The sequence below is a fragment of the Mustelus asterias genome, chromosome 2 (genome assembly GCF_964213995.1).
Source record: "Mustelus asterias chromosome 2, sMusAst1.hap1.1, whole genome shotgun sequence".
Lineage (NCBI taxonomy): Eukaryota > Metazoa > Chordata > Chondrichthyes > Carcharhiniformes > Triakidae > Mustelus > Mustelus asterias.
In genome coordinates this window covers 156,067,446-156,085,943 of record NC_135802.1, presented here as the reverse complement: position 1 = coordinate 156,085,943, position 18,498 = coordinate 156,067,446, and the positions used below count along the sequence as shown (strand labels likewise).

Genomic DNA, 18,498 nt, shown 5'->3' with positions numbered 1-18,498 from the left:
GTTGCACAGAGGAACTTTTTCACGTTATCTGTGGGCTTTATGGTAATGCAAAATGATAATGGCGCCATTCACTCAATGCAGGAGGCTACACGGTGAGCTTGGATGGTTAAAGAGGTGGGGTCGGTGATGAAGATCAGACATTCACAGTTTCTCGGAACATGGCTTCCCGCCAGCAAGTGCAAAGTTGAAAGATTGTTCATAAGACTTTCAAGCATTTAAATTGGTCTGTGATTTCCTATTTATCTGCGGTTGTCTACTATGGGTTTTCGCATTTTGACTTTGTATCGAAAATAGTTGTAAATAAAAGATTTTCTTTCAGAAAATCCCTGGAGGGTGTATAATGCTGTTAAGGTTGAGTTCTCTTTCCTGCCTGCTGTATGGAAATTGAGTTTTATTTTATTTCATGGTCACTTTTCACTATATGTTCTTGCTGTGAAATACATTTCCATCAAGCCGCGTAAGCAAGGTGCCATTATTCCAAAATACTTCCCGCAGCCGCAATTCTTTTGGTGCAGATAATTCAAAGCCTAATTAATAATTGATGTGTAAAAACAAAACAAAGCTGTTTCTATTGATATATTCGAGATTTCACAACTGCACATTTTCAATAGTTGAGCAAACCATCTTATAGTTTATTACAGATGTTTTTATTTCCTCTCGTAAAGGGAAACTCAGTTTATTTGAGCCATATACTCTGAAGAAATAGCAAAGTGTAAAAATGCCTACGTTAAGCATTTTGCTGCTTAGCACTCTTTCAAGGGAAGGTGCTCACATCAAAGTTTCTGCCATAATCATTTCCTCCCACAGTCCGAAAGACGTGCTGGTTAGGGTGCATTGTCCATGCTAAATTCTCCCTCGGTGTACCCGAACAGGCGCCGGAGTGTGACGTCTAGGGGATTTTCACAGTAACTTAAGAACATAAGAACTAGGAGCAGGAGTAGGCCATCTGGCCCCTCGAGCCTGCTCCACCATTCAATAAGATCATGGCTGATCTTTTCGTGGACTCAGCTCCACTTACCCGCCCACTCACCATAACCCTTAATTCCTTCACTGTTCAAAAATTTATCTATCCTTGCCTTAAAAACATTCAATGCGGTAGCCTCAACTGCTTCACTGGGCAGGGAATTCCACAGATTCACAACCCTTTGTGTGAAGAAGTTCCTCCTCAACTCAGTCCTAAATCTGCTCCCCCTTATTTTGAGGCTATGCCCCCTAGTTCTGGTTTCACCCGCCAGTGGAAACAACTTCCTTGCTTCTAACTTATCTATTCCCTTCATAATCTTATATGTTTCTATAAGATCTCCCCTCATTCTTCTGAATTCCAATGAGTATAGCCCCAGTCTACTCAATCGCTTCTCATAAGCCAACCCTCTCAACTCCGGAATCAACTGAGTGAATCTCCTCTGCACCCCCTCCAGTGCCAGTATATCCTTTCTCAAGTAAGGAGACCAAAACTGTACACAGTACTCCAGGTGTGGCCTCACCAGCACCTTATACAGTTGCAAAAAAACTCGCCGTTTTTAAACTCCATCCCTCTAGCAATGAAGGACAAAATTCCATTTGCCTTCTTAATTACCTGCTGCACCTGCATGTCAACCTTTTGTGATTCATTGCAGTGTTAATGTAAGCCAACTTGTGACACTAATAAATAAACTTTAAAAATCCCGAATTCCCTCCCTAACAGGACTGTGGGTGTGCCTACACCTCGGGGATTGCAGCGGTTCAAGAACATTGCTCATCACCACCTTCTCAAGGGCAACTAGGGATGGGCAATAAATGCTAGTCTAGCCAGAGACACCCACATCCCGTAAATTAATAAAGAAAAATTGATAAGAATTATGATGTTATATCCCTAGAAAATTGGATGGGTTTTGTCCATGTTTCTGGTGCTGTACGGCCATTTAAGCTCCCAATATGGTAGACAGATAGCGCGCATCCATCTCTGGAGGGTACAGTACCACCCGCCATATTGGTTAAGGTGATTCCAATGGCCTCAGGACCACATGTTGTGTACTTTCAATAGGAAATTGTTTTAATTAGGGTTGAGTGCTTCTTGCAGGACCTGTTCTCAATTTTCAGACACCTCACTTGTTTGCTGAATTCGCATAGCGCCATGACAAGTCGACAGGGAACAGGGACCCCATCCTTACCCGAATGTGGAGCTGGGAGGAGGTTGAGTGCTTCTCCCAATTGCACACTGAAGAAACATGGACTGCTCTTCCCCGGCTACCGGATCCCGCTTCCACCCTTTCCACAGCCCTCTGAACCCTTTGGCACCTCATTAGAATTGGATACCACCCTCCAAACCTGGCCATGAATTGCTTCATCCGCCCGCAGCCTGAAGCCTCATTGCAAACCCAACAGCACAATGATTACCTCCCCTCAACCCCAGCGAGCAAATCTTTCCCCTCTGACAGCAACCCCCGTATCCACTGTTCACAACCCTCCATATTCCCTTCCCATCCACTGACTCTGTCCACACTTCCTGCTGCCTCAGGAAAGCAGCCAGCAAAGGACCCCATGCACCCCGAACATTCTCTCTTCCACATATTCCTATCAGGAAAAAGATACAAAAGTCTGAGAACATGTACCAACTGACTCAAAACAGTGCTGCCATCAGACTTTTGAATGGTCCTATCATATATTATGATCTTTCTCTTCATCCGAGCTATAACTGCAACACTACATTCTGCACCCTCTCCTTCCCTTCTCCACTATGTACTCTATGAATGGTATGTTATGTCTGTATAGTGTACAAGAAACAATACTTTTCACTGTATCCCAATACATTAAAGTTAAAGATTATTTATTAGTGTCACATGTAGGCTCACATTAACACTGCAATGAAATTACTGTGAAAATCCCCTGGTCGCCACACTCCGGCGCCTGTTCGGGTACACTGAGGGAGAATATAGCATGGCCAATGCACCTAACCAGCACATCTTTGGATTGAGAGAGGAAACCAGAACACCGGGAGGAACCCATGCAGACACGAGGGGAACATTCAGACTCCACGCAGACAATTGCCCAAGCCGGGAATCGAACCCAGGTCCCTGGCGCTGTGAGGCAGAAGTGCTAACCACTGTGCCATCGTGCCACCTGGAAATGCACCTATGCCAGTTCCACATTCTAACCACTTTCTGGCAAAAAGAAGTTTCTCCTGAATTTTCAATCAGATTTATTGAAAGCAGTTTTTTTATTCATTCGTGGGACATGGGCGTCATTGGTTAACCACTGTGCCGCTGTGCTGTCCTATGTGACAATAATAAATCAAATCAAATCAAATCCATGCCGTTTGCCCCTGCTTCCCCTTTCAGCTGAGGGATTTCACCAGAGTCCACAATAGTCCAGTCTTTATCTTCAGAGGGCAAACTGACTCTCCACAGCTCACACACACTTCATGGGAATGAGGCCTTGAACCCAATGTTGGGAGCACATCAACACTGAACATTCAACAACAAGGAAAGGACCCTGTGTTCCACAAAAATGGGCGAGCTCTAATTTACCTGTCATTGTATACATCTGCGGCAGGAGTGTGACTTTTTAAAAGGTTTGAAGTGATCTAGTTGTGTGTAGCAAGTGCCTGACTTGTGCATTATTTTTGCACCCACAATTGCATCGACTTCTGAGAGAGTTGATTTGAAAAAAGAACCATTCCAAGCTGTAAATAAGTCACGCAGGTCCAAGCGCATGAAAAAAAAATTCAACCGTCTGAGAAAGAGTTGACATATTTTCCTTTTTGTTAAAGATTTTCTGGAGGTATGGAACGTTGACATGCACTCGAATCCAGAAGGAGTTAACAAAAAACGGCATCACACAGAGCTCTACGACAACGATCATCTAATTGTGAGACGTGGCCAATCTTTCCAGATCACCATCACCTTCAACCGCGCTTATGACGCAGCGAAGGACAAGTTGTGGGTGGAGTTTTTGATTGGTGAGTAGTTAGAGTCAATCTGTATCACGTATTATTGGACGAGCTTCCTGAGAAGGGTGGTGGTGAGGGCAAGTTCCCTCGGGATACTCAAAAGCGATTTGGATTGCTGTCTGAAAAAAAGAGGATGTGCAAGCTTACGGGGATAATGATGCGGAGATGCCGGCGTTGGACTGAGATGGGCGCAGTAAAAAGCCTCACAACACGGGCTTAAAGTCCAACAGGTTTATTTAGAATCTTTCGGAGCGCTGCCCCTTCATCACCTCATGCACAAGTCAGGCACTTGTTACACCTGATGAAGGAGCAGCGCTCCGAAAGCTCATGATTCCAAATAAACCTATTGGAGTTTAACCTGGTGTTGTGAGACGTCTTATGGGGATAGGGCAGGGGAGTGGAACCAGGTGGAATGCTCTTTGAGAGAGAGCCAGTGCAGACTCAATGGGCTGAATGGCCTCCTTCTGCACTGTAGGGATTCTGTGATTTTTAAAGCATTGAGTGCAGATTCAGCAGCATTGGTGCAGGGATTCCACTATGCTGTTATACAGCACATCTGGTGTTGGTGCCAGAGAGGCTGGATGACATTACATTTCCGAGTCTTCTCTGATCCCCAAGCAATGGGTGTCAGGGTTCACAGATGGGACTGTGCATCTGTTATTCTTTGAATCGTTTATAGCAAAACACAGGCTACATGTGGCCCTGAGCTGTAGCAATTCGACTGCTGAGCCCTAGGGAAGTATGGCCCTTCATCTTCTTGATTTGTTGGTTTGTTTTGTCTTAGAGGTTTGGTCAGAACTGTTGTTAACAGTATTGTCATACAGGCGAACACAGAGACCCGGGTTCGATTCCAGCCTCGGGTGACTGTGTGGAGTTTGCACATTCTCCCCATGTCTTCATGGGTTTCCTCCAGGTGCTCTGGTTTCCTCCAACACTCCAAAGGTGTGCAGGTTAGATGGATTGGCCATGCTAAATTGCCTCCTAGTGTCAGGGGGCGATAGCAGGGTAAATACAAGAGGTTACGGGGATAGGGCCTGGCTGGGATTGTTATTGGTGCAGCATCGGTGGGCCGAATGGCCTCTTCTTTACTGTAGGGATCCTACGATTCTATTCTATGAAATCAGCAAACCACTAGCATTTGTAATTGCAGCAAAGTTTGCTAATTAATGGGATGTGTGATTATCGGGCTCCAAAAGCCTTTGGTTATGATCTCGGAATCTCACCTTCCGATTCTATCCAGCGTTGTCCCTGCCTGACCCTTGCAGGGTCAGTAGGAAGTAGTAGCATCTTATTAACAAGGGAGGACATGCCTGCAAGCAGGTGTTTGTCCCATGTAAGGCTGGAGTTAGCCCCATGTAACCCCAGGTTTTACTCTATAGCGGCCCCAATCAATCCCTCCCCCCCACCCCAGTATATGGAGGCCTATCAAGGCATTGAAAAATGTGACCTCTTCTCTGGGGCCAGGCTACTTGCCTTGCCTGTATTAGGGTGGCAGGGTGGCACAGTGGTTAGCAGTGCTGCCTCACAGCGCCAGGGATCCAGGTTCGATTCCAGCCTGTGACAGCCTGTGACTGTCTGTGCAGAGTTTGCCATTCTCCCCGTGGATTTCCTCTCACGCTCCAAAGACATGCAGTTTAGGTGGACTGGCCATGCTAAATGTGTGGGCCTGAGTAAGATTCTTTTGAAGAGTCTGTGCTGACTCGATGGGCCAAATGGCCTCCTTCTGCACTGTAGGAATTCTATGGTCTCCCTTCCTATGTTGGGAGTCTTTTGGACGTGACATTAAACTGAGGCCCTGTCTACACATTTCATGGATTTCTACACATTTCACGGAGGTAGCTATCCATAGAAGTCAGCAACTGCCCCCACTCACGTAGACATTGGTGTGAGAGGTGCCTGAAATCTGATGTGTGTGAATTAGACTTGGTAAGAGCAGGTCTGAACTTTGTGAATTCATTTGGATAGCCAGGGAACTGCTTTGGAGAGGTATGGTTCCCCTTTGGATATGGTCTCAGGACACCTCTGGGGAGGCAAGCTGTCCTTTTGAAGAGGTAAGATATCCTGTGGAAGAGGTAAGGTGTCTTTTGGCAGTGATCAGGTGCCCTTTGGGTACTAAAATTAGGCATGAATGTGCGTAAAAAATGCATAAACTCATTGGAACTGTCAAAAGCAACGGTCAAAAGTGTAGCTGAATTGTCAAAGGGAAGTGACAAGCTGTTAAGGCATTTAAAACTCCTGTCCTTTATTGTAAAAATTGTCTGGAGTGTTAAAAAATTGACTGATTGCTATTTCACTGTCTGTTGCCATGCACCTTGGAGATACCATTACTGGATTAGTGCTGCAAGACTGATTTCACAACAGTCCATTATCAAAGTAAAGTGCATGCCATATGCATCCTCCGCACTCATTCTGGGGTTCCCTGGCCCTAATATAGCCTCCCACCCTGGAACTAAATCTGACATCATGGGCGTAGTTCTTCCGATCCCACCAATGTTGACCTCCCCACTGTGGATTGCCCTGTGGTAGCACGGGTGAGGAATGTAAATCACCATCAACTGCAGCAGGACTGGAAGATCTCACTGATGGCCTAAGGCGTGCCGCCATTGGAAAACCCACTCCGGGGTGGCTGGAGAATTCCGCCCTATGTCAGACGTTCTTTTAGAAGTCAGGTTTGCAGAGACAGGAATTCTCCCCACCCTGCACGCCTGATAAACAGGCAAACATTGAGGCCTACTTTTTGAATTGGTAGGCAAGACCAGGATCCGAGGGCACAGCCTCAGAGTAAAGGGACGATCCTATAGAACCGAGGAGGAATTTCTTCAACCGGAGGGTGGTGAATCTATGGAATTCATTGCTACAGAAAGCTGTGGGGTCATTGAGTGTATTTAAGACAGAGATAGATAGGTTCTTGATTGGTAAGGAGATCAAAGGTTACGGGGAAAAAGTAGGAGAATGGGGTTGAGAAACTTATCTGCCGTGATTGAATGGCGGAGCAGAGTCGATGGGCCAAATGGCCTAATTCTGCTCCTATATCGTATGGAAAGTATTTCCAGCCTCCCATCCATTGACTCTGTCTACACATCCCGCTGCCTCAGCAAAGCAGCCAGCATAATTAAGGACCCCACGCACCCCGGACATTCTCTCTTCCACCTTCTTTCATCGGGAAAAAGATACAAAAATCTGAGGTCACGTACCAACCGACTCAAGTACAGCTTCTTCTCTGCTGCCATCAGACTTTTGAATGGACCTACCTTGCATTAAGTTGATCTTTCTCTACACTCTAGCTATGACTGTAACACTACATTCTGCACTCTCTCCTTTCCTTCTCTATGAACGGTATGCTTTGTCTGTATACCGCGCAAGAAACAATACCTTTCACTGGATGTTAATACATGTGGCAGTAATAAATCAAATCAAATCAAAATCATTGGCGGCGCAGTACTTTGGTTGGGATATCCTGATGTTCTGGAGAGTGCTGTATTAATGCAAGTCCTCGGCTGTTTTGTATGTTAGTGAAGAGAACAAAAACTTCTGGGACTGAACAGTGCAATGAGGTGTTGGAGTAACTTCAACAAACAAGAGTTTCACATTACCAGCCTAAAATCTTCAATATTTGCCAACCATGCGCAAGTTAAGATGAGGGAGCTCGGGCTGACAGGTAGAATGTCTGTTCTGTCATTTCAGCTTCAGTTTGCTGAAGCATTTCTATTTTCACAAACCTGAACTGACATGAAACTAACAGATCAAGTAGATAAGTCAAGCAAACAGCAACCACGCCACAATCTAAACATTGAGGAGGAAACAGTCAAAGATGACACTATTCGACTGTTAAAAAAAAACCCAATTTCAATGTTTTTCAAAGAGGAACTTGCCCAGATAATTTGGAAATAAATATTAGGAAAGGAAGTGGTCAAACAATAGAACAGTGTTTAAATTTAAACAAAGAGCGGATTGTGATACAGAACGGATATATTCTCACAAGAAGTGAAGGGTGTACAGCAAAGGCTGGAGATCCTTGGTCGAGTAAGAAGCTTAAAATTAAAATGAGACATTTGACAGGAGGATATAATAAAACAAGGGCCAATAACACGATAGAAAATTAAGCAGAGCCTGGGAAACAAATAGTGTTTGTATGGGCTGCCAATCAAGTGGGCGGCATGGCATGATGTCGAGCTTCTTGAGTGTTGTTGGAGCTGCATTCACCCCAGGCAGGTGGAGAATGTTCCTCCTGTATAACGCTCCTGACTTCTGCCTTGCAAATGGTGGAAGGGCTGTGGGGAGTCAGGAAGTGAATCGCTCGCCACAGAATGCCCAGCCTCTGACCTGTTCTTGTAGCCACAACAGTCACGTGGCTGCTGAAGTTCAATTTCTGGTCAATGGCGACACCCAGAGTGTTAATGGCGGGGGATTTGGCATGACAATGCCATTGAATGTCAAGGGAACATAGGAATAGGAGGAGACCATTCAGCCCATTGAGCCTGCTCCATTTGATACGTTCATGGCTGATCAGACACTTCAATGCCTTTTATACCCCATAGGAACATAAGGGGGGTGGTTAGGTGTTCTCTCGTTGGAGATGGTCATTGCTTGGCATTTAGGTGGCACCGATGTTTTTTATTTTTATTTATTTTTTATTCATGGGGCATGGGCGTCGCTGGTTGGCCAGCATTTATTGCCCATCCCTAATTGCCCTTGTTCATAGGGCAGTTGAGAGTCAACCACATTGCTGTGGATCTGGAGTCACATGTAGGCCAGACCAGGTAAGGACGGCAGATTTCCTTCCCTAAAGGACATTAGTGAACCAGAAGGGTTTTTACCAACAATCGACAATGATTTTGTGGTCATCATTAGATTCTTGATATTTTTGATTGAATTCAAATTCCACCATCTGCCGTGGCGGGATTCGAACCCGGGTCCTCAGAACTTAAGCTGAGTTTTCTGAATTAATAGTCTAGTGATAATACCACTAAGCCATCGCTTCCCCACTTTGCCACAAGCCTGCGCATTGTCCAGGTCTTGCTATTGGTGGACATGGACTGCTTCACCATCAGAGGAGTTGCGAATGTAACTGAACACAATGCAATTGTCAGTGACCGTCTCCACATCTGACTTTTTGATGGAGGGATGATTGGAAATGGAGCAGCTAAAGACGGTTGTGTCTGGAAAACTGCCCGGAGGAACTTCTGCAGCAATGTCCTGGAGTTAAAGATAGGGAGCTAAATAAAAGAGCAGAGATGTTTGCAGACGGAAAAATAAAACTTTTCGGGGGAATCATTGAAAGGTGGAAATACTTTGCATTGTTATTGCAGAGGAAAGTGATATCAGGCCCCAGTCAGCACAAGGGCAGTTGGGTTCTTCAGATGACTATAGAGAAAGAAATAGTAATGAAACATCACGGTGGCACGGTGGCAGCACGGTGGCACAGTGGTTAGCACTGCTGCTTCACAGCTCCAGGGTCCTGGGTTCGATTCCTGGCTCGGGTCACTGTCTGTGTGGAGTTTGCACATTCTCCTCGTGTCTGCGTGGGTTTCCTCCGGGTGCTCCGGTTTCCTCCCACAATCCAAAGATGTGCAGGTTAGGTTAATTGGCCAGGTTAAAAAAATTGCTCCTTAGAGTCCTGGGATGCGTAGGTGAGAGGGATTAGTGGGTAAAATATGTGGAGGTAGGGCCTGGGTGGGATTGTGATCGGTGCAGACTCGATGGGCCGAATGGCCTCCTTCTGCACTGTAGGGTTTCTATGATTTCTATGATTTCTATGATCTGGTGGAGAAGTTTTCATGTATGTATCATCAGAACATTGAGGAAACATTGAGGTTTTGACCATAATCTGTCCAACGTCCCTGGCTTGGGAGGTTGTGATGTGGAGGTTGTACCGGAGGATTGAAAGTTTACCAGTGTAACATCTCTGTTCAAGAAGGTTGGAGGGGATACATTGGGTAACCACAGACCAGCCAGCTTATCACCAGCTGTTGATAAGTTTCTACTGGCTGCAACTTAAAATCATAGAATCCCTACGGTGCAGAAGGAGGTAATTCGGCCTATCGAGTCTGCACCGACCACAATCCCACCCAGGCCCTATTCCCGTAACCCCACATATTTACCCTGCTGATCCCCCGACACTAAGGTCAATTTAGCACGGCCAATCAATCTAACCCACACATAGACATAGACATAGAATCCTACAGTGCAGAAGGAGGCCATTCGGCCCATCGAGTCTACACCGACCACAATCCCACCCAGGCCCTATTCCCATAACCCATTGTATTTACCCTGCTGATCCCCCGACACTAGGTTCAATTTAGCACGGCCAATCGACCTAACCCGCACATCTTTCGGACTGCGGGAGGAAACCGGAGCACCCGGAGGAAACCCACGCAGACACGGGAAGAACGTGCAAACTCCACACAGACGGTGACCCAAGCCGGAAATCAAACCCGGGTCCCTGGCGCTTTGAGGCAGCAGTGCTAACCACTGTGCCACCGTGCCGCGAATAACCAAATACTTCGAACTGTTAAGAACAACTAACTTTGTAAAGCAAAGTTGTGTTTGAAAAGTGCAATAGAATCTGATACAGCACAGAGGGAGGCCATTCAGTCCATTTCCTGTGCTAGCTGTTTGAAAGGCTGACCTTTAATCTCACTCTCCTGCTCTTATCCCTGACATTTCCTTCCCTTCAAGCATTCATCCGATTCCCCTTTGAAAGTTGCTATTGCAGAGCGTTCCAGATCAACAACTCGCTGCGCTGACAGAAGTTCCTCATTAGAATGGAGCATTGTAGGTGGACGATAGAGCCTCCCATTGAGTTATTGGATCAGTCTCAGTTACTACAAGTGCGCTGATGGGACAAGAGCCCAGTATGGTCGCAGCGACCACATTGAAAGGCAGATGAGGCAGATAGATGAGTTCCTCTGCTTGCTCAACACCTGACAACCAGCCACAAATTCAGAAACAGAGAATATCCTATTGTTTTATCAAAGAATATAGTCCAGGATTTTACGAACTCGCTCAGGCGAGGCTCGTAAAATCCCACCCGAGGCCAACGGAGGATTCTGTTCTGCGAGCCTCACCGCCCCAATTCTGGGGTGGGCGTGGCAGTAAAATTCCGGCAATAGAATCCAAGAGCAAATCGACAATGCCAAACCCATACAGATGGTCGATTACATTTATTTATTAGTGTCAGAAGTAGGCTTACATTAACACTGCAATGTGAAGTTACTGTGAAAATCCCCGAGTCGCCACACTCCGGCGCCTGTTCAGGTACACCAAGGGAGAATTTAGCATGGCCAATGCACCCTAACCAGCGCACCTTTCAGACTGTGGGAGGAAACCGGAGCACCCGGAGGAAACCCACGCAGACAACGTGTAGACTCCACACAGGCAGTGACCCAAGATGGGAATCGGACCCGGGTCCCTGGTGTGTGAGGCAGAAGTGCTAATCACTGGACCACTGTGCCGCCCTTAGACCACTTGCCCAGTTTTGAGTGTCCTATTCTAGGAAGATGTTAAGACCATGGAGACGATACAGCAGAGATTTACTAAAGTCATACCAAGGCAGGAGCTTTAGGTATGAGGAGAGACCAGAGAATCGGGGGCCATTTTCAATGGAACAAAGAACAGTCAACATTGTGTTATTCATAAATGAGAGATCTTGATGAGGTACATTGGGGAAAATTATTTCCTTTGGCCTGTGTTGGTGACTGAGGCATAATCATCACCAGAAGAATGGATGAAGAGAGTGGGAGGATTTTGTTTTATGCAGAAAGTTATTAGGGCACAGAATATTTTACCAGAAACAAAGGTGGAAGCAGAACCATAATTGCTCTTAAAAGGGAAGTGAATAAATATTTGAAGAAGAAAAAATTAGGTCAATAGTCTTGTAACATTCCCAGGAGAGGAACGAGGTAAATACCCGATTCGTTTTGAAGGAGATGAAAGGAGATGTAGATTCCGTAACAGACTATATGCAGAAGCCAGTGTTAAAAGAAAATCCAGTGTGAAAAATATTATAAAATCTATATACATCATTAAAAATCTATTTGAAGAGCACACAATTCTTGATATCACTGTTCTTGGTGATTCTTTTTTGTCAATGCTTGCCAATATAAATTGTTTGTCAACTTTTTGTTTTTGGTTTATGTTGGCCAGATGTTGTGATGGAGTTGCAGGCTCTGGCCACAAGGTGTCTCTCTGGAGCAGGTTTTGGAAAGTCCACCTCCAACACCCCTCAGAAAGAATTAGTTAGATTATTTATTTACAGGGTCATGCTGAAAGAGTGGACATTTTATTGTAATGTTTCCAAGAATGAAAGGCACCCCATCAGGAACACAGAGTCAGAAGTAAATTGGGAGGTCACTCATTAGGGCTTCAACAAGAAAGGGTTTATTAACTAATATGATATATCTACAAGATAAAGACCATAAGACCATAAGACATAGGAGCAGAATTAGGCCACTCGGTCCATCTGCTCCGCCATTCAATCATGGCTGATATTTTTCTCATCCCCATTCTCTTGCCTTTCCCCATAACCCCTGATCCCCTCATTAATCAAGAACCTATCTATCTCTGTCTTAAAGACACTCAATGACCTGGCCTCCACAGTCTTCTGTGGCAAAGAGTTCCACAGATTCACCATTCTGTGGCTGAAGAAATTCCTCCTCATCTCTGTTTTATAGGATCGTCCCTTTAGCCTGAGGTTGTGCCCTCTGGTTCTAGTTTTTCCTACTAGTGGAAACATCCTCTCCACGTCCACTCTATCCAGGCCACGCAGTATCCTATAAGTTTCAATAAGATCCCCCCTCATCCTTCTAAACTCCAACGAATACAGACCCAGAGTCCTCAACCGTTCCTCATACGACAAGCTCTTCATTCCAGGGATCTTGTAAAGGTCTGATAAAACTGATACACAGTTTCTCTTCTCCTCCCTGGCTCCAACTGAGGATCATAGAAAACGTATAGTGCAGAAGAAGGCCATTTAGCCCATCGAGTCTGCACCAACTCTCCAAAATAGTATGTTACCCAGGCTACTCCCACCCCCCACCACCCCACCGCCGGCCCCACCCTATTCTATGCCTATAACCCTGCACATTTACCATGGCAATGTGGAAAATTTCCCAGGGAAGACCTTGTCCACAAAAAACAGGACAAATCCAACCCGACCAATTGCCACTCCATTAGGATACTCAAGATCATCAGCAAAGTGATGAAAGGTGTCATCGACAGTGCTATCGAATAGCACTTACTCAGCAATAATCTGCTCACGGATGCATAGTTTGGGTTCTGCCTGAGCTACTCAGCTCCTGACCTCATTCCAAGTTTGGACCAAACATGGACAACAAAGCTGAAGTCCAGAGGTGATATGAGAGTGACTGCCCTTGGCACTGAGGCAGTGGGCATCAAGGAGCCTTAGCAAAACTGGAGTCAATGGGAATCACATTGGCTGGAGTCTGATCTAGCACAAAGGAAGATGGTTATGGTTGTTGGAGGTCAATCTTTTCAGTTCCAAGACATTTGTTGACCTTATTCTGTGCCCTTGCTACCCTGAGTGCTTCCTGTAGGTGAGGATGTTCAGCATGAAGGAATACTCATAGACCTGCCCCAGGGAAGAAAATAGGTAGCAATCAACAGGGAATTTCCTTAATTATGTGACCCGATACCACAAGACTCAATGGGCTCCAGAGTCAATGTTGATGTTGCCCACAACCACTCCCCAAACCCTGATGCCAGTGTAGTCCATCTCTGGTGGTCACTCCTGCCATTCAGATGGGACATATCCAGGGATGTTGTTGGAAGATTGAACAAGGGTTGATAGACATGTTTCTGTGAATATGATTATGTCTAGTGATAGAATCATTGAACAAAGGAGGCTATTTGGTCCATTGTGTCTGTGCTGGCTCACTATTCTTTTCCCACTCTATAGCAGACTACTCTGGCACCAATCCCGGCTGTTACTGAGAGCATTTGAGGGTTGGCAGAATTTGGTGCCTCTTTGTCACGTCTTGATCAATAACTTAGGTCAAGGCTGAACAGTCCATCTTGTTTAATTCCTGTCTCCCTTTGAAACAGCTTTAAACAAACTGACATGCTGGTCCACTCCCGAGAGCCTTAAGGAGTCAATCAGCCAAAGTGGTGTGGGATGAGAATCAGGTACAGTTCAGACTAGGAAAGGACAGCAATTCAGGAGCAAACCAGTGGGTTTTACCACAATCCACCATTCCCTCCCTAACGGCATTGTGGGTCAACCCACAGAACGTGGACTGCCCCGTTTCAAGAAAGCAGCTCACCATCACCTTCTCAAGGGCAACTAGGAACAGGCAATAAATGCTGGCCTATCCAGCGACACCCATGTCCCACAAAAAAAATCTCCAGTATTCTTTGAGTATAGGGATAGGGATGTTTTGTTGCAATCGTATAGGGTGTTGGTAAGGCTACACCTGGAGTATTGTGTGCAGTTTTGGTGTCCTTATCTGAGAAAGGATGTCCTTGCTATAGAGGGAGTGCAGCGAAGGTTTACTAGGCTGATTCCTGGGATGGCAAGTCTATCATATGAGGAGAGACTAAGTTGGTTAGGATTATATTCACTGGAGTTTAGAAGAGTGAGAGGGGATCTCATAGAAACTTATAAAATTCTAACAGGGTTAGACAGGGTAGATTCAGAATGAATGTTCCCAATGATGGGGAAGTCCAGAACTAGGGGTCATAGTTTGAAGATAATGAGTAAATCTTTTAGAACTGAGGTGAGGAGAAATTTCTTCACCCAGAGAGTGGTGAATGTGTGGAATTCACTACCACAGAATGTAGTTGAGGCCAAAACTTTGTGTGATTTCAAGAAGAAATTAGATATAGCTCTTGGGGCTAAAGGGATCAAGGGATATGGAGGGAAGGGGAGATCAGGATATTGAATTAGCTGATCAGCCATGATCAAGATGAATGGCAGAGCAGGTTCGAAGGGCCAAATGGTCTATCCCTACTCCTAGTTTCTATGTTTCTATATGTTTCTATGTTTTGAAAACTGAATGGGTTTGAAGCCGTGTCACACTGATGTCACAAGTCCAGCTCTCTGGTTTACTGTCCTATTATCATAACCGCTTCACGACCATATCAGGGAGGGACCATTGCATGTTAGATCTTAGACAACAGAAGTGCAGCCAGCGGCAATTACATCAAGGACAAATGTTGGCAAGTTGGCCCAGATCACTGCTGAAGCTGATTAGTTTTCTATGCAGCGTGTGATGCTGTGTGAGGGACTTGCCTTGCTGCCATCATGAAACAATGTGCAGAATAAGTCTTGCACACAGATGCTGCATAAACCTCTCTTTAAGAAGCAGTGCACTCTCAGAGGGGGTGACTTCATGTTTTGGGAATGCAGTAAACAGATCTTATCAGGAAAATAATTTATATAACACAGACCATCTGTGCGTTGTTATTCAGCTGGCTAGCAATGTGTTTGGAATACTTGAAATCCACGATTAGAAGCCAGGAGGTGAATTTAGAACATTTTAAAACATGTACCAATTATTTTTCATCATAAATGTCATTAGATGGGTATTGCTATCAGTGCAATGGTTTATGTTAGTGCCAGATGAGCAATGGTGACCAGCAACATGGACAATCTGGTATCTTTCTTTGTATTGTCTGTCAACCTATTCTGAAATTGTTCTGGGGTCACTGGGCATGGCACTGTTATGTCTAAGAAAGGAACTGACCGGAGTTCTGATTATAGATGCCATAATTGTTCATTAAGTGGCTAACACACCGGACAGTCATTACATACCTCATGATGAACTCCTACTGCTCCTGTGAATCGGGTACTGCAGATGAGCAAAGGTCTTGCTTATAGGGATTCCGAACCAAGTACATTGCACTGGGGATCCCTTCCAAAGCTATCTCTTGGCAGTTGATGCCATTGAACAAGATGAGCTTTAGCAGAGAAAGGTCGTGAGGCTTCCTCCAGCTTCCTCCAGCTTCCAAACCTGAGACCTCTACCACCCAGAACACAGGGACCAGATGCATGCAGATGCAAGCAACTTCAAGCTTCCCTCCAAGCCACAAAGCATCCTGATTGGGAAATATATTGCCGTTACTTCACTGTTGCTGGGTGCAAAAAACCCCTACCTAACAGCACTGTGGGTGTACCTGCACCACATCGACTGCAGTGGTTCAAGAAGATGGCTCACCACCACCTTCTCGAGGGCAATTAGGAAATTGGCAAGACTTGCTGGCCTGGACAGCAATGCCTGCAGGCTCTTGAATGAATGAAAAAAGATGAAATGAAAGAAATCAAAGCTCATTGCATTGTCACTCATCAGATTTACAGTTCCAGGAAAAGCTACCTGGGCGGCACAGTAGCACAGTGGTTAGCACTGCTGCTTCACAGCTCCAGGGACCTGGGTTCGATTCCCGGCTTGGGCCACTGTCTGTGTGGAGTTTGCTCATTCTCCTGGTGTCTGCGTGGGTTTCCTTCGGGTGCTCCGGTTTCCTCCCACAGTCCAAAGATGTGCGGGTTAGGTTGATTGGCCATGCTAAAATTGCCCCTTAGTGTCCTGGGATGCATAGGTTAGAGGGATTAGCGGGTAAATATGTAGGGATATGGGGGTAGGGCCTGGGTGGGATTGTGGTCGGTGCAGACTCGATGGGCCGAATGGCCTCTTTCTGTGCTGTAGGGATTCTAAGATTCTAAGATTAACTGAAGTCCATTTCACCCAGAGACAAAGATGTAGCAGAGAGGGAGGTCTGAACTGTGCCCCCTTTTTATTGATGGTCTTCAGGCAACCTCCCAAATAGAGACCAGTATGAGTTTGTCAAGTTTTTTCTCTCTCCAGAATTATATCTCTGCTTCCTTTCAGGTCAATATGAGGCATGTCAATGATATCCAAGAGACAGTCCACTCTTGATTCAGTAGGGTTAAAGCTTTTTATCTTCTCTTGTTCTGCCTGGCAACATCAGCATGACAGGATTGTCTGTTCCCACTAGATTATTGTCTTTTTTCCCTCGCACAGAGACACGCACACACACAGGCATGCACACATGTGTACACGTGTGCGCACGCACACGCACACATATACATTAATCTCAGGCTGTCCATTTATAGGGCATAAAATGTCTTCACAGCTTGGAAAATATTTTTCCAGAAGATCTTAGAATCCCCACAGTACAGACTCGATGGGCCGAATGGCCTCCTTCTGTACTGTGGGGATTCTAAGATCTTCTGTTCTAAGTTAGAGTACAGAAACAGACTATTTGGCCCCGTGTCAGTGTTTACGCTCAATGCAGACCTTCTGCCATTCCCGATACTCCATTCACCCTGTCAAAAAATCCTTCAATTCCTTCCTCCCTCGCACACCGCACTGAAAATAAAAAAAACAGAGTCTTGATTGGCTGTGATTTTTCGGCTGTTCCTGTTTGTGAGGTTGGGCTGGATAAATCGAGCCAAAACAAATATCAGAACATTTACCATATGGACTGGAAAAATAAACTAAATTAAAAACAGAATCGAGAAACAACAATGCCTGGAGTAGAGGGTCTCTTGGCCATGTCACAGATCAGAAGCATTGTGGAGAGTCTGGGGTAAATGTTTGAAGTGTGGGGAGAACCTAGGCCCAGATTAAGGATGGGGTTTGCAGTGTAAGATAGCTAATGATATCAGTAATTGTGGCAATGTCTTCCAACTGTTTAATTTTAAAACTGTGTATCTTACAAATATGTGGCAGCTAACAAAACCACAAAAGGTGTTTATGGGAGAAGTACTCTGAGAGAGCGCATTCCATTTTGAAGGCTGGAATGTGACCACTGTTCACGCCAGAGGGATTTTCCCATCCCGCTGCAGTCAACAGACTCCACATTCTCTGACCTCGCTGTAGCGGGAGTGTGGTGTGAACAGCCGGTAAGATCGCGCCTGAAGTCTATTTTCAAGGCCATTTGAGTCAATCATAATTCTTTTGCCTTTTGAATATTTTCCAAGCTGTGAAGACATTTTATGCCCTATAAATGGACAGCCTGAGATTAATGTATATATGTGCGTGTGCGTGCGCACACGTGTACACATGTGTGCATGCCTGTGTGTGTGCGTGTCTCTGTGCACTGTTGGAGAACAGATATCCACTCCATCTGACGAAGGGGCAGCGCTCCGAAAGCTTATGGTATTTTCTACCAAATAAACCTGTTGGACTTTAACCTGGTGTTGTGAGACTTCTTAGTGTGCGTGTGAGCATGTGTCTGCATGTAAAAACACGTACGACCAAGGTGAAATGCAAAGAAGTCAATCAATGGTTTTGAATAGAAACTTACTTCCTGTGGTGTTCTGTTGCAGGTCGGTACCCGGACATCACCAAAGGAACATACATTCCGATTTACATCCAAGAACAATTGGAGAAAGGAAAATGGGGAGCTCAAGTGGAGTCGGCCTGGAACAACACACTCACTGTCTCAGTCATATCCCCTCCACATTGCATTATAGGTCGATTCAGAATGTATGTAGCTGTGATGACCCCATATGGAATCCGAAGGACTGTAAGAGATAAAGATACAGACATTTATATTCTCTTCAATCCTTGGTGTCAAGGTATTGTATATCA

The 18,498-nt window shown here is 45.4% G+C and overlaps 1 protein-coding gene across 2 annotated transcripts in view; it reads left to right on the top strand.

The window, feature by feature from the left end:
- LOC144480155 (coagulation factor XIII A chain-like) overlaps positions 1 to 18,498 on the top strand; it is a 116,487-nt gene that overhangs the window by 43,892 nt on the left and 54,097 nt on the right. For both annotated transcript variants that reach the window (XM_078199302.1, XM_078199310.1), the window contains exons 3-4: positions 3,749 to 3,937; positions 18,234 to 18,485. In XM_078199302.1, coding sequence (XP_078055428.1) covers positions 3,749 to 3,937; positions 18,234 to 18,485 — 441 coding nt within the window. The remainder of the gene's footprint in view (positions 1 to 3,748; positions 3,938 to 18,233; positions 18,486 to 18,498) is intronic.